Source organism: Colobus angolensis, unplaced genomic scaffold (genome assembly GCF_000951035.1).
Source record: "Colobus angolensis palliatus isolate OR3802 unplaced genomic scaffold, Cang.pa_1.0 Scaffold412, whole genome shotgun sequence".
In the NCBI taxonomy this organism is placed as follows: domain Eukaryota; kingdom Metazoa; phylum Chordata; class Mammalia; order Primates; family Cercopithecidae; genus Colobus; species Colobus angolensis.
Genome location: NW_012117511.1, coordinates 1,964,376 through 1,980,863, shown reverse-complemented (window position 1 = coordinate 1,980,863; position 16,488 = coordinate 1,964,376). Strand labels below are relative to the sequence as shown.

The 16,488-nt window shown below is 35.5% G+C and overlaps 1 protein-coding gene across 5 annotated transcripts in view; it reads left to right on the top strand.

Moving 5' to 3' along the window:
- The window catches only part of SOX6 (SRY (sex determining region Y)-box 6), a 535,498-nt gene that overhangs the window by 370,248 nt on the left and 148,762 nt on the right, over positions 1–16,488 (top strand). For all 5 annotated transcript variants that reach the window (XM_011956274.1, XM_011956276.1, XM_011956271.1 and 2 more), the window contains exon 7: positions 15,681–15,801. In XM_011956274.1, coding sequence (XP_011811664.1) covers positions 15,681–15,801 — 121 coding nt within the window. The remainder of the gene's footprint in view (positions 1–15,680; positions 15,802–16,488) is intronic.

Sequence of the window (16,488 nt, the reverse complement as noted above, 5' to 3'; positions counted from 1 at the left end):
AAAAGAAAACCGGGAAACAAAAATGAAAATCCCTGAACTTGGAATTCGCGTAACTAGTCACCAGGTTATGTCACCATTGGCAAGTCACACTATCCCTATGTGCCTCAAGTATTTCGTCTGTCAAATGTAGTTGTTAGGCCTAAGCCATATTCTGGTTAGGGAAGGAGAAGACATATATATATTTCAGAAAAAGCTCACTAGAGCTTCTCTCCAGGTTAGAATCATCAGATTACATAGTCTCTAAATCATTTCTATCCCTGAAAATCTGATTTTCTGATTTTGTGAGATAAGTAAACTGGAGACTAAAGACCAACTTTAGTTTGGTCATTCTCAAGTTCTGTGACCTTGGCAAGTCACATCTCTTTGGGCCTTACCTTTATTATAAGCCATTTATCTGGCATTTATGTTTAAAATTCAGGTATTGGAAAAGTGGCTTTCTAAAACTATTGCAGTTCTAAAAGGCTGTGATTTTAAAGCGAGCTAAATACATGAATATTATACATATGTATATATGTCAAACATGGCAAAGAACTTACTGTAGTGAGACAAATAGTCATCATTACATTTTTATGTGAATGTATTCAGCATCCTTAAGCATTATGAAAAATATAAACCAAAGTCCACATTGTTAAACCTAGTTCTAATTTTTAATGGGAAATGTATATTTTCTCTTGAACATATGTTGAAATGCTAACTTTGTATAATATTTGCTCTCAACTTGTAATACAAAAATCTAAGACTTGTATATGCTTTCCTAGGATGTAGTTTTCCTTTGTTATTTACAGTCTGTTGTTAGAAAGCTTCAAGGGATATAGGACATTAAAGTACCACATCTTTAACTAGCTGGGACATAATACATGATTTGAGTTCCCAATATTTTCTAACAGTAAGGTTTGTTTATTAAAGAAACCACATGCTGTGACTGAATCAGTCTAATAGAAGCCAAGTTTGAATTTGAACATTCAAATGTATGTCCATATATTTTGGGCATATATCATACATAATGATGTGGGGTCTAGACATCTTTCTGGGTTTGTTTATGTCTGTTATGGATTCCCCTCATTATCCATGCTGTTTGAGGGAGACCCCATGGATTCAGCTTGTTTATTACACACTTTCTATATTTTAAGACTAACTCAGAGTTCCAAGTGGCATGTATGTTCCAACTTGGAATATTATTTTCTCCCTTTCCAGTTTTATGATGATGATTAAGGAAAAATAAAATAAGATTTTAGGGAATAATGACATGTTCAAGAGTGGCTAACAATAATCCTTTTGGCCATGTTTCAAATACAGTTTTGTAATCTTTATGTTTATTATACCATTCTTCCTAACATTTTTGACAAGTTTGAGTTATAGCATCTGTTTTCTTATTTTTAAATCACATTATGTACCATCTGTTGTTTTGTTATATTTGGGCATAATTTTTAGAACTTAATAAATGTAGGTAAAGACTTTAACCTTCAGTATTACCAATTTTACAGTTATGTATACACAGTATATTCAGAATGCCAGAGGTGAGTAAGTGTACATGAAGGATAGATTTTAAGTGCAAAAACAACAAAATCAGTTTCTAGTTAATATTAACTTGGGGCAAGTAATTCATGATCACTTGACTAACAACTTTCGTTGTTGTTGTTAAAAATCTCTCCCATTAATATTTATTTTACAAAATTAGGCATTTCTGGGTATAACTTCTTAATTTTAAAGAAACTACTATTCATATTCTTTGAGTTACAAAGCTATTTTTTCATCAAGTGAAATAAAGAAATCAAATAACATGATAAGAATTTGCAATAAATATTGAAATAGGTTGGATTGTTATCAGAATGTATCATTATGGGTATTTTTGAGGGGGTGATATAGCACTTGCTATAAATATTCATCATGTTCTTAAATCTAGAGATATTCCATGATTAGGTGATTTTATGCCTGTTTATGCTGGCAGGAACAAAAGAAACTTTAAAAATAGAAAGCATAAACATAATTGAACCACCCACTTAAAAGATAAATTGGGATAGATGTTTTCCAGGGGAGAACATGCTTTTTGTATAAAAAGGGCTAATGAAACAAGAAGTCATCTATTCTTGATTTCTTTAGGCAACTAGAGCTTTGTGCCTTGTCTAGTTTCTGTGTTTTAAGAGCTTGTTCTGTGTAGCAGAAATAATACAATAAATGGGTTTAACCACATTTGTCTCAGCTAGACAGTCTGCTTTGTCAGAGATTGCTGGTACAACATAAACAAATTATGTGTTTGTAGTGCTTTTCAATGAAAGCCTATCTAACAGAGCTGAGATTGTGTTTCAGCAGCTGTAGATTTAATCTCCTACCTGTCAGTTAAAACAGGCATTTCCTGAGCCAGATAAGGACTGGTTGTAGAGCAGGGAAGTAGTCACAGCTGGACAAAGACCTATTGTTATTGGCTGATAATTTCTATATAGATTCAACTCCTTATTTTACCATGGAAACTACAGTCATAACGCAGTATTAAAGGAGCTAACCCAGCCTTTTAAAATGTTAAATCAAGAAGAGTTAAAGAGAATCAAAACTGGACTTTGTGTCTTTCATTTGGGGGAGTTGTCATGTGGAACTAAAAAAAAAGTCTATAGCTTTGATCATCACAATTTTAGATCACTGTGGATGTTATACTAGGGCCGTGGAAAATGCCTGTTCACAGATATGTAACTACGTTCTTGGGAGTTCAAGTTGTAATACAAGCTACCCAAAGCCAAAAATTTAAATCTGTGGATTGATGCTTTGCCATGTGACTCACATATCATGGGTATTGTACTACAAGTGCTGAATATTCTAGAACAGAGCAGACCTAATGTTAAATATATGTTCTGTAATAACCATGTGAACTTTTCTACACTTCTTCTTTCCCTGTATCCTAATTTCCAGTAGGAAAAATACAGTTATTACTGTAGCTATTGGAGAATTGGAGAGTAGAGAATAATGGCAATTAGTTAAATAACTTCACTCAAATAAACTTCCTTCCTTCCTTCCTATGATTTCTTTAAGAACATGTGAAAGTTTCAATGTATGCATTTCCCATTTTGAATTCTGAATATTTCTGTCTCTTGACCTGAGTGAACCACTATCCTTCCACTTCTCTTTGGGCTTGAGTTTGTATTCTTTTTCAGCTGTGATTGCATTGAGTTATTGATTGTATTGGGTTGCTGCTTATTAGTCCTAAACAATGCTATTGACTTGTTGTTCTTTGTAACAGCGAAAATGTGGTAAGAACAAAGACTTAGAAACTATTGAAAGCAAATGGAGAAACATCGTGGTAAAGGGTAGTAGGCAAAGAGGATTTAGGGGTATGTTAAGAACATCTTGTGGAGGGGCAGCCTAGGCTAGGGAGTTTGTACCTTATCTTTAATAGGGACATTTCTTTATTGTATCTAAGTTGAAAATAGCACTAAATAAAAGTATAAAATTAAAGAAAATTGCTTTTTAAAAATCAGCATGTTAGCTTATCCTTATAATCATCTTCAGCGTCAACTTGTTCATTAAATGAACAAGTTGAGATAGCAGGTATAGGAGTGTGTGTGTGAGTTTGTACCTTATCTTTAATAGGGACATTTCTTTATTGTATCTAAGTTATTTCATATGAAAATAGCACTAAATAAAAGTATAAAATTAAAGAAAATTGCTTTTTAAAAATCAGCATGTTAGCTTATCCTTATAATCATCTTCAGCGTCAACTTGTTCATTAAATGAACAAGTTGAGATAGCAGGTATAGGAGTGTGTGTGTGTGTGTGTGTGTGTGTGTGTGTGTGTGTGTAATGTACATGCTGGGAGTGGAAGGCAGGGGTTGCAGGTTATGCTCCAAAATGACACTACTGTGCACATCATTAGCTTTGTACTCTACAATGGCTAGACTGTGATAAAGATTGAAAACCTGAAGGCTATTTGACTTGGGGTTATAGTTACTGTTTATGCCTTTCCTTGGTGTCTAGTTTTTATAAACATTGCCTTACTTTATCTCCCTGCCCCCAATCATATGTACAGGTACTATCTCTCACTGATACTTCCAAGGAGGGACAATTTGCCATGGCTGAGCCTCAACTGTCAATAGCTTAGACATCTTATTTATGTCCTGGTTAGAGTTGCCACACTATGTTTCGCAGGCCTTCTTGCTCGTGATGAAACTGCTTCTGCTCTCCATGATAGCTGATGTTTAAATGCTTTTCTGACATTCATTCAGTATTGCATAATAAGCTCACAGTGATATAACAACTTTTTAAATATTATTACTTTGGAAAACTGTATTCTTGTCTCTTTGGGTGAGAATATCTTATCATTTCTGTCTGTAAGGATTGTAATTGATGATGATGAAATATTAAAGAAGCTTAGAGGCATCTCTAAATGATACTACAGAGGAATTTCAACAGATGTACTAGGAGTACTCAGCCATTAAAAAATCTTTAAATTAATAAAGTCAATTTTTATATTTTCTTACCAACTGGTGAACTTCAAAGTTAGACCACAGCAGGGCCAAAAGAAAAGATCACTATAAGGAAATATGTTTGGACTAGATTTGCCTCCATTTAAGAATTGTAAATGGTGAATGGACTGTGACTTGATTCAGCAGATTAAAAAACCATCAGAATTTTTATGGCTTCATTTTTAAATGACGTAGAATACAAGTTCTTGAATACATTTATGTAGCAAATATTTGTTGAGCCCCTACTCTGTGCAAAGTCTTTTACAGAGCCCTTGAGAGATAGAAAATCCTTGCCTTTAAGTTATTTGTGCATAATTTTAACAAGACCCATAGTTTAAGATGTAAACCTGCATTTCTGGATGAGGAATTTAATAATTGAGCTCTGGTCATTGCTAACAGAATAAGGTTGCATAAAATACTTCAGAGGTAAAAGCCAGATTGCCTTCATTGCGGGTCAAAAGTTTATGAAAGGTTGATATCTGAATTTGGTTGTTACAAAGAAAGGAATGCCATATTCTTCACAAATATTACTATATTTAAATGGCATTTATACAAAATTTGAAAAAAAATTTTCATTTTGGCAAAGCACGTTGATCATTGTGTATTTAATGGGGCTTCTATTTAGGAATGACAATCATTAGTCTCTAATATGTTTCATACTTCTCTGGAAATAAGACAGGGTGGAATAGGAAGCATTCGTCTTCACTAGTCTTCGGAAATAGCTAAAGTAATTGACTAGTTCAGTCTTCTGTGATGGCCTGGTGACCACTAACTGTGACTATTTGCATAATAGTCAACTCTTCACTTCTGTAGTGATAACTGTTTGTATCTTATTAAAATTAAGACTGTTTTAGTTCTCTTGACTTTTCCAGAAGTTGCAAAAATTGAGATTTGCTGTTCTGCTTTAACCAAACAAATGCACACATGGGGATAACAATATGCTGAGTTTATGCAGATTTTACAGCACGAATCTGAATAAAATACCCACTAATAGATCCTTAAGGAGTAATAAACACACATGAATTTTCCTTAGTTGCACTTTAAAGTGATTTTAACATACTACTAGACCTTAACAATAATATTTAATTGACAAGATTATGCATTTGTATGGATTGAAAAGGTGGTAGAGATCTAATTCCAAATGAATCATAAATTTTACTTTTGCATAGCATGTTTTATTAATTTCTTTATGGCCAGGATATTCTATTTCCCTCCTGGTGAGAGTTTCTTAAAACATAGTAAGATAACTTAAACACATTTAATTAACATTTATCATCCTTTTTATAAAGAAATCTGACTTATGTTTTCAAAAGTACTCTCAATTTTTTTCTGGGGTGTAGACCATAGATAGAGTGTAGAATGATACTTAATGGAATTTTTGCTATAATTTTGTTTTCTTTTTAAGCAAAACTTTCTCTGTTGACCTTATTCCAAAGTGAGCTGAAAACTGGATAATTTGTACTAATATGTAAGTGAGAACAAACCTAGTACCACTACCTGGAAAAACAAGGCTATGAATGTCTTTAAGGCACCTTTATATTTCTACTGCCCAGCACAGAACCAGGTATATAGTGATAGGTTCTCAATAAATGGCTGTTGAAGAGTTGAATTAAGACAAGCACTGCTGCCTTCTCTTTTGGAGTAGCATGTTTCTCAGGAGTCTAATAGTTCTAAACTAACTTTTTATTTATATAAGTATTGAGCTCTTCATTTTATGGAATAAGGGGACAAATAAGTAAGAGATACTAGGAATTAAGATTATGTTAGTGCTAAATCCATGTTCTTTTCTCTGAAAATTCAATATTAAATAGAGCATGTACAAATGAATGAGAAATAAAGTAATGACTTTTGACTGCATATGATCCTAGAAGATTAATGAGATATTTGTCCATTTAAAAAAATGCCAATAAAGTGAGTACATACAGTATGCTGAGAGTATGCTTAGTATACACAGTATGCTGAGAATACAAAAAGAGATGTTAACACAAAGGACAGGATTGGCCCTTTCAGGGCTATTAACATTTCTCTCAGAATACGTACCTGAAGATTTTTAAAACATTGACCTGATAGAATCATTGCATTCTTACCTACAAAGATTATTTCTTTCCTATGTAACTATGGAAGAGAGGTGGAAAGTGCTAGACTGTGAAGTGGATTTTAAATAGCTATGGTAAAACACCAACCCAGCAAATGAAACTGCTTTGTTTGCATGTTTTAGTCTTGGTAGTTGGGCAAGGAAATAGTAAAACTAGTGACAAGATATATGTTTTTCATTTCTTCTGTGAGTATTTTAGACATTTTGTTTAGTATATTAAATAATCTAAATTAGAAAAGAGAACTCACTTACTGGACCTATTTTTTTCTTTTGCTTTAAACCAACTTTTTATTGAAGTATAATGTATTTATACAGAAAATGTGTGTATATATAAATGTGAAGTTAGTTCTTTATTAATATTTTAACTAAAATATATGACTTTGAAGACCAAATCCTGAGGTTGTAAAAGGATGCTTTTAAACTGTAACATCTTGAATTCATTCTACTTTTAAAGGAGTTTACTTGGCCCTTTAATGAGAATTTTGAAGAGTGCTAGGAATAGCATGCCAAATCATGGGAACACATTACATTATATTAGAGATGGATATTAACAATGGTTGACAAAGTGTTTTGTATCTTATCCTGATGGGACCTGAGAAAGGAAAGATGAAGAGGGAAGAGGAGAAGTTATGAGAGAGAGAGAGAGAGAAAAGAGAGAGGGGGGAGGGGGAGGGGAGAGAGAGACAGAGGGGAGGGAGAGAGACCGAAAGGGGTGGGGGAAGAGAGAATAATCTGCCAATAACAAATAACAAACAAACAAACAGAAGCAAACAAAGCTGAATCCTTTTCTGAATGCAGTTACATTGTTTATACAATGTATACCCATTGGATGGTGGAATACACCTGAGAAGATGGGACTCTGTTCTCAAATGCTCTAGAAAATGTGTGTCCTAAATTTGCTCTTGATAGGATTCTAGTATTCTCCTGCTGGGCTAGCTAAATTCTCTGGAATCAGAATTTGATATATTACATTAGCGGTAGCAGCCATAGATTTGCTACATAAGACACATGAAGAGCAAACAAGATTATATCAAGATGTATTTAAAAGTCATTTTTAAGTTCTCTTCTGGAATGAGAATGATTACAGCTCTGTACCTTTTGTAGTTGCATTAAAAATTCTACCCTATGAAAATTGGTGGTCAGAAGACCAGATCTGAGGTCCTAGTTTGTTGGCTCTCAGCCATTGATCAGTTAATACAAAATACCTACTATGTTCTTAGGCTTGTGATAAGAGCAACAGGATATATAGAAATATAAATGGCACAGGCCATTTGGGACAGTCAACTTACTTGCTAAGAGATGATTTGTGATTTATGAATTAGTGAACAGCAAAGAATGCAGTATACAATTTAAGGCTTCTTTGTGTACTTAAGGCTGTGGCCAACCAAGAGAAGAAGTTCAGTATGTTGACTACTGCATTATGCTTTCTAAGAAAGGGCAAAGTAGGATATTAACATTTTAGAAAGATTTTAACAAAAAGTTTGAGACTAAAAGCATTTCTGTTAAGGCATGAATTTATCATATCGAGTGAGATGTTTTTCCTCCTAACCTCCAGAATTAACTAAAGTCCATATACTGTGGATTTCCATGCACTTTTTGGCAATAGGAAGACACATTTCTGACCTTGAAGGCTTTTCCTATGAGTTTTCTGGGGACTTCATTTCTTTTGCTTTAGATGCTGCAGCTTTTAGAGTGGTAATACTTCAGACAAATGAGTTAGCTATTCTTTGCAATAAAGAATATGGTCATTTCGAAAACTGATCCCCATCCCGTTTCTGTCTGCACTTCTTGCATGTCTCTCTCTCTCTCCCAAGGTCGCTTTTTCTGAACTCTCTATTTTCTCTCTTTCCCTCCCTCTCTGTCATGGTATACACACATTGGAAACATTTCTTTCAACAGTTTAAGAAGCTTCCTGCAATTAAATCACATAAGGAATTATTTTCTAAAGTATTTAAAAATCCTCATTTTTGCACTGTCTTTAACTCAGTAATAGGCATTAATATGCACATGATTTTCAATACAAATACTTATTTCCCATCACTAAAAAAAGTTAAATAATCTTCATGTAAGAGAAAATGAGCCCCCCCGAGTGTCACTCTGTTTGCATATTAGCACGTAGCCAGGTCTCTGCCAAGTTGCTCTCTGACTGACTGCTGCAGATGCTCTTTCTCAAGTATTCTGAGTCATATCTTTACTGCAAGTCTTCGGGGACAAACAATAGCACCTGTTCCTCACAAGATATCAGGCCAGTTAGCCCATTCATGTATCTTTAATGAAGTTCTTGGGCAGATGGCAAAAAATGGCATCATCAACAACTTAGCACAGAGAAAACAAAGGGGATAAGTGTTGATGCAACAGTGCTGTTTTACGAATTGGAAGATACAGAACTTAAGTGTTTCACTCACATCTGCTGCTGTCTTGATTCTCTGAAAGATGTGAAGAACAACCTAACAATTAAAATATCTGGGCATGTAGCCTATTTGATCAGGAATATATTCCCTTCCCTCTCCAAAAGGGAAACACTTTGGTCAGGGATTGTGGAAGTTTAGAATTAATGGACAGTTGTGCTTTGGGGTAGTTTATTCCTTTCACGATACACTAAACTTCACCCGTGATGGAGTTTCTGGTTACTTGGTAGTCATTAAAGTGACATACCCAGCCAGATAGTGCTTACTTTCAAAGCGATAAAAATAACACAGTTTTCATGCTCAGAGATATATTTTGGCCACATCTAGTTTTGCTCTTTGTGCTAACAAAATCAGTTTTACTTCTTCATCTATGGGATAATTAAAGAATCTCTGAATTTGTGATTTGAGAATGTTACACTTTCAAGAAAAAAAGATGCTATTTGAAATTTTGATAACTTCTTGGAAAAGACATGTGGAGACTGGTCAGTCTTTGATGGAGTGAGGAGAATTCTGTTATTTTTTATTCTTAGTCGAATATTTTTGGGGGTTGCTGTTTCCAATGTGATTGCCTTTCCTGGCATGTCACCAAATGGGAAAATGGGATGATGGGAAAGTAGGGGAAAGGCAGGATTACATTCTTCATAGCAGGATGGGGCTTTTCTGTATCTTCAGAATTCTTTATCTGCCCTAAGCACTGGCACTCAGTGGAGTGACTTTAATGCACAACTTCCATAAAAGGAAAATATCCTGGATGCTTGTGTGATTCTTAGGTGGCCACCAAGCCTCTTTCCTTGTCTTTTCCCCTTACCTTGCTCTTGCTTTCCATTTCTGTTCCACATTCAACCGACACTCTTTTAGTAAGTATAATAAATGGAAAGCTATGAGAGGGAAAAGTTGTTGCTGTAATTTATACGTTCTGCTAATATCACTTGCATTGGGTCATATTGATGAGCATTCTATAGAAGATGGCATTTAGAAGTATTGATAGACCCTTGTTGCCTTTGCTTGTTTTTTGTTTGTTTGTTTGTTTTGTTGTTGTTGTTTGAGATGGAGTCTCGCCCTCACCAAGCTGGAGTGCAGTGGCATGATCTTGGCTCACTGCAACCTCTGCCTCCTGGGTTCAAGCGATTCTCCTGCCTCAGCCTCCCAAGCAACTGGGACTACAGGCACGCACCACCATGCCCATCTTATTTTTGTACTTTTAGTAGCGATGGGGTTCTTACCATGTTGACCAGCATAGTCTCAATCTCTTGACCTCTTGATCCACCTGGCTCGGCCTCCCAAAGTGCTGGGATTACAATCATGAGCCACTGTGCCCAACTGCCTTTGCTTGTTTTAAAGACATAATTTCTTTAACACACTAGGGCAGCCATCCCTAACCTTTTTGGCACCAGGTGCCAGTTTGGTGGAAGACAGTTATTACACAGACTGGGTAGGGGAGGGGAGATGATTTCAGGATGAAACTTTTCCACCACAGATCATCAAGCATTAGATTCTCATAAGGAGCATGCCTAGGTCCCTCACATGCGCAGTTCACAATAGGGTTGGTGCTCCTATGAGAATCTAATGCCACAGCTGATCTGACAGGAGGCAGAGCTCAGGGGGTAATGCTTGCTTGCCCACTGCTCACCTCCTGCTATGTGGTCCAGTTCCTAACAGGCCAAGACCTGATACTGGTCCACAGCCCAGAGGTTGGAGACCCTTGTACTAGGCAACTATGAATAAGATTGTTGGATTGTATCAATATCAGTACTCTGGTTGTGTTATCATACTATAGTTTTGCAAGATGTTATAATTTGGGGAAACTGGATTAAGGATCCATGTGATCTCTCTGTATTCTTTATTACGACCACATGCAAACCTACAATTATATTACTATCACCAATAATCATGTTCCTTATCTTTGATCTGTTTTTCAAAAGATGACTTCATGCTTAATATAATATGGTATTAAAAGTACAAACTTTGACCCTAACATATCTGGACTTGAGTCCTGACTCTGTCGCTTTTTAATTGGTTATGTTACTTAACCTCACATGGCTTTGTTTTTCTCAGTAAATGAATAGGTATAATAATAGCGAGATGGGCGGATCACGAGGTCAGGAGATCGAGACCATCCTGGCTAACACGGTGAAACCCCGTCTCTACTAAAAAAATACAAAAACTAGCCGGGCGAAGTGGCGGGCGCCTGTAGTCCCAGCTACTCCGGAGGCTGAGGCAGGAGAATGGCATAAACCCGGGAGGCGGAGCTTGCAGTGAGCTGAGATCCGGCCACTGTACTCCAGTCCGGGCGACAGAGCAAGACTACGCCTCAAAAAAAAAAAAAAAAAAAAATAGTAAGTACTTTACAGGGTTTTGAGGATTAAATGAGATAGAGTATGTAAATCACTTTTCCATTGCTTGACATATAGAAAACATGGAAAACTATTAGCTGCTGTGGTCATCATCATCATTATCATCATCATTACTATTAATTATTACTTATGTAATTAGACATAAGAAGAACTTTTAATCACCTTTTCTCAGGCTAGAATCTAACTAGCTACAGAATATTCTGGCTTCTCTTTAATAAAGAGTACTTGACATTTTTACATCGTTTTACTTAAAATAAGTTTATTGTTTTACTTAAAATAAGTTAAAGTCAATTTTATTCCTTGGAACAAAGTGACCATTGCTAATCAATGTATTGTAACAAACTACTGGAATTAATGATGGTAAATACTGAGATCAGTGTGTTCTGTGTAAAATAAAATAAAAATAGAAAGGAAGGAAGGAATTTATTGAAAATTGAACAACATTCATAGTATCCAAACTCCAGCAATATGCTGCTGAAACACAAAATTATTTTCAGCTGGAGACTTCCAGGTTTTCTTTGCCAAAACAGTGCAGCCAGTGATTTCTCCCTTTTCTATCACTGAAGTCCATCTGATGTAATGGAAAAAGCCCTGGACAGGGTGATTAGCCATTCTGGACTCTGGATCCAGCTCTGTCATGACACTGTAACCTTAGGCTTATATCTTTTACCTTCTCTAGCCCCCTGTTTTCCTATGTGTAAATTGTGAGCTTTGGATTACATTAGTGATTCTCAAAGAATGACTCCTGGACCAGCAGCCCCAGCTACACCTGGTAACTTTTTAGAAATGTACAGTCTCAGACCCCTACCTCAGATCTACTGATTGAAAGACTCTTGATAGAGAGCAGGGGGAGACAAGGAAGCAATCTGTGTTCTAACAAGCCCTGTGGATGATTGTGATCCACACTAAAGTTTGAGAATCACTGTCCTAAATTAAATTTTAGCCTAAAATTTAATTAGTTGGACTGAATTCCAGAGTTTTCTGATTCAGTAGGTATGGGGTAGAGTTTAAGAACTGGCATTTTAAAAAAGTTCCTAGATATTGCTGATGCTGCTGGTCAGGTACCACACTTTGAGAACTGCTAGGTTAGGTCATCTCCAGGTTCTATTCCAACTCTATGTTTCTATCATTACTCTTGCTTTCACAATGTCCTCTGACCTCCTGCTTATTTACTTTGTCTCTCACGTTATCAAATAGCCTCTGGGCTAATATTTAGTATTTGAAGTTTTTAACATAGCTTTCTTTGCAGAGTATGATGAACAGAAATGAATTTACCTAAATTCTTACAGCTTATGTTAACATGAAGCACCTACAGCTCTTTGGCATTAAAAATGAACCCGAGAGTTTGGTTAGTTATATCATGAAGATGGAAAGTTACAAAAGGAGTAACTTAAGACACTACGATTCAAGAATTAAGGTCTGGTTTCTCATTGCTATTGACCTTTTTCTGTTGTCTCATGATCTGAAGAGCTTGGGTGACCAATATAAAATAATGTTTTCATTCTGAGATGCTGTTAAATAAATAACACCAAAGAGCCCCAAATACATGTTCAAATGAACATGTATTCCCACCTCTTCTTTCTCATAGTTTTCTAGATACTTGGGATGGGATAATGCTCTGTGAGGCATGTTGTCTGCTAAGCATGACAAGCCTCTGCCTGCCAAACTGAATTATTTAGTTGGCTCGTGTTTTCTTTCTTAAAGTACAGTTATGAGTAAGATCAACTATTGCTTGTTTTATCAGTAATTTGATAATTTCTAGCCCTGAATATGCAAACCATATAAGAAAAGAACAAGGATCTAACAAGAATTTACTGTGATATTGCATTACTATTATGTCAGGTACTGTGACACAGGAGTTACTTTTATTGTCTGTTTAGTCCTCACAATAATCATGTAAGGTAGTATAATTAGCTTCAGTTTTTACATGAGAAATAGACTCAGAACAATTAAGTAACTGTTCAAGATTACACAGTCAAGAAAATAGCAGCATATAGATTTAAGTTCAGACTTTTTTGCCAACAAGGCCTTTAGAGGCACCTAGTAAATCCTCAATAAATAAATGCATGATAAATGAATGAAGGAATGGTTGTAATCACACTATCATCTTAATGTTGATTTTTAAACAATCATAGAATTATAAAGTTGTTGGGAAGGCCATAAGGTTATTATATAATCAGGTTTTTCGTTGTGTGTTTGCTTTACATATCTCTAACATATGGGGTTATATAGCCTTTCTTTACTTAACCATCTCTAGGGAAAAGATACATACCATCTCTTTACTCAGAGTGACTATAGAATAGTTTGTTACTAGAAAGTTCTTCTTTGAATTTCATTTCCATGAAATTTCTTCTTTTGAGCCTAGTTCTGCCCTCTGTTAACCATTCAGTCTTAATCCAATCCTTCTTCCATACATTATTCTTTCAAGTATTTGAAGATAACCTTACCTCTTTTATCTCTCAAGCTAAATATTCAAACATCTTCAGCTACTTCTCAATAATAACATAAGAAATGCTTTTGAAATGAAAGAAATAATAAATAAATATAATATCCAGACTCCTCACTTTCTTATTCTCCCTTTTTAGAGCATAAGCCATCTGTGCTATATTTTAGGTACATATTAGGGCCATATTTCTGGAGGAAAATGAAATTATTTCCTTTGATGTACTCTTGTACCAAACAATTGTAACCCATATACGAAAATACTGTGTTTTATTTTCTGGCATAGAATAGTGCCCTCGTCTCTGACATCTCAGGTTTGCATCAGGGTCCAACAAGCTGGAGGTGAACCGCAAGCCCGGTGCTTTTCTTCGGGGTTAAAGGCAAGACCTGGGCACTAGGGGATCAGCTCCAATTTAAGCAAGCTGAGTTTGTACTCTAATGTACGAAACTTGGGCTTACCTCAGCTAAAATGGAAGAAATAGCTGCTCAAAGCTAGTTTCTTTCACGCCCCACTGGCAAGGTAGTAATTGCACAAAGACCTTTTTATTATAAGTTGATTTTCTTGAGAAATGAATTCAGAAAAATCCTGTAAAGTGTTTATTTTTTGCTTGCCCTTTATTAACCCACATCTTAGGGCTTTCCCTAGAGAAAAACTGTTGGAAAATGAAACCTCTTAGACCCACACAGAAGCATTTTTTGCACTGTGTCCCTGGCTATGAAGGGAACAGGGACAGGACAAGGCAAGTCAGTGCTAATTAAACAGGGTCATTAGCCAGTGTATGGAATTTTGCCTAAAGAGAAGATTTAGGAATTTAGACAGGGAAGGGTTTGGGGTTGGAAGAATTACTGGTAAAGGTTTGTATCTTAAATAAGATATAATGTAGCCTTTTTATACCAGTGAAAAGGCTAAATACCCTGTTTGAACTTAAAGATAATTTTGGGGGTATATCTTAGTTTTGGTCTTTAAATAAGAAAAGTCCTGTATTCAACCTATAAAACTGTGCCCTAAAGCCAGGACAAAACCTTCCTGTCATGCTATTCTGGAATTCGGGCAGCATGCGTAGAGTAAAGAAGGGAGCTAGAAAATTAAAATGTAATTTTCACAAGCATGATTCTGTCATAGCTCTTATTTTCTTTATATGGAATACAAATACTGATATAGAGTAAAGATTTTTCTATTTTGCATTTTTGTGCTCTTTGATACATTTATTGAGGTCAAATGAAATTTGATGTAGTAGGATTTATTATGAAATGCTCTCTGAATACAACTCCATAATTACTGAGCTACGTGGTAGTGCATAAAGCTGTAAAACTGTTTAGCCAGACAAGCAATTTATATGTTACATCAAGGTGTGTACGACAAGGAATATTACTTTAATTGGGAGCCAAGATGTAGTAGCCTTAAATCTGAAGAGCTATATGTTTAACATAATGCCGTGAGGCTTTGAAATAAGATACCTAAACTGGGGAGATGCAGCTTTTAGAATATATAACAATTAGACATCATTTTCTGACCATGGATACTAAATACTGTTTTTGAAAGAAAGCACAGAATGCAAAGCAGTTGAAAGGGCAAAACCTCTCAACATTGTACAGTACTGGAAAAGAGGCAAACTTATTTCTTCTAGTTCTTTGTTTAAAAGAAAAAATAAAAGGGAAAAAAGTCAAGAGAAAGGAAAACCATTAACAACAGTTTGGTGGAAGCAGGGATGAGGCAAATTCACAATTAAGTTACGTCTTCGGTATGCTATTAGCATCTCAGAAAAGAGATTTGGTGGATTTTTACTGAATTTTCTCAGATTGCAGATTTGGAATGAGGTTAGAGGTGGGTGGCTGTGTGGGTACCAGCACACCACCAGGAGTGAAAAACAAATTCTTCTTGGCATACATTTGCTCCCTGTCTGATCATAGGCTCTCTTCTGTTTAGCAGGTTCAGGGTCACATGCCTCCGCTCATGATCCCAATTTTTCCACATGACCAGCGGACCCTGGCAGCAGCTGCTGCTGCCCAACAGGGATTCCTCTTCCCCCCTGGAATAACATACAAACCAGGTAAGTAGAGAGGGATTTAACATTCTTTTGGAAATGCTCAGATCCGCATGTTTTTGCTTAGTATTCCAACAAACACAGGAGCATGTGAGGGAACTATGAATAAAAATATCATAAAAGCTTATTTTAAAGTAAAATTAGAATTGGGAAGAGCGGGCATTGTAATAAACTAATTGGTTGCTAAAAACTTTTACTTTCTCTTCTTCCACTTGAATTTGTCTTGAATTCACAGATAAGACACTACTTTCCCTGGGGACTACAATGTTTTTGTCAGCTCTCTCTCATACTTTTGCTGTGAATAATTGTTTTTTGGTTAAAGATCCTTTTCTTCTTGTGAGAACTGTTATGCTCTGGGAAAGTGATCACATACAGTATAAAATGTTATTGTTTGTTGTCAGACTTCTCTTAGAAAAATAGTTAAAACTAGACTGATTTAATTAGCTTACCACTAATAGGTAAAATTGTTTTTGATTTTCATCTAAATAATGAAGTATTCAGTATTTTTTCATTCATTTTTAAACCTCAAAAAACAGGTCATGTAACCTTGCAGTGAAATATGTTTTAAGATGATTTAGCAAATGTTATGATTTTTCTTTTTTCCTCTGAATTTACTGGACTCCTGGGGAATTCAATTAGGTTCATAATGGTTTGAAGCTTCTTTCAGAACCTCCTTGTAAACAGGGCTTTAAA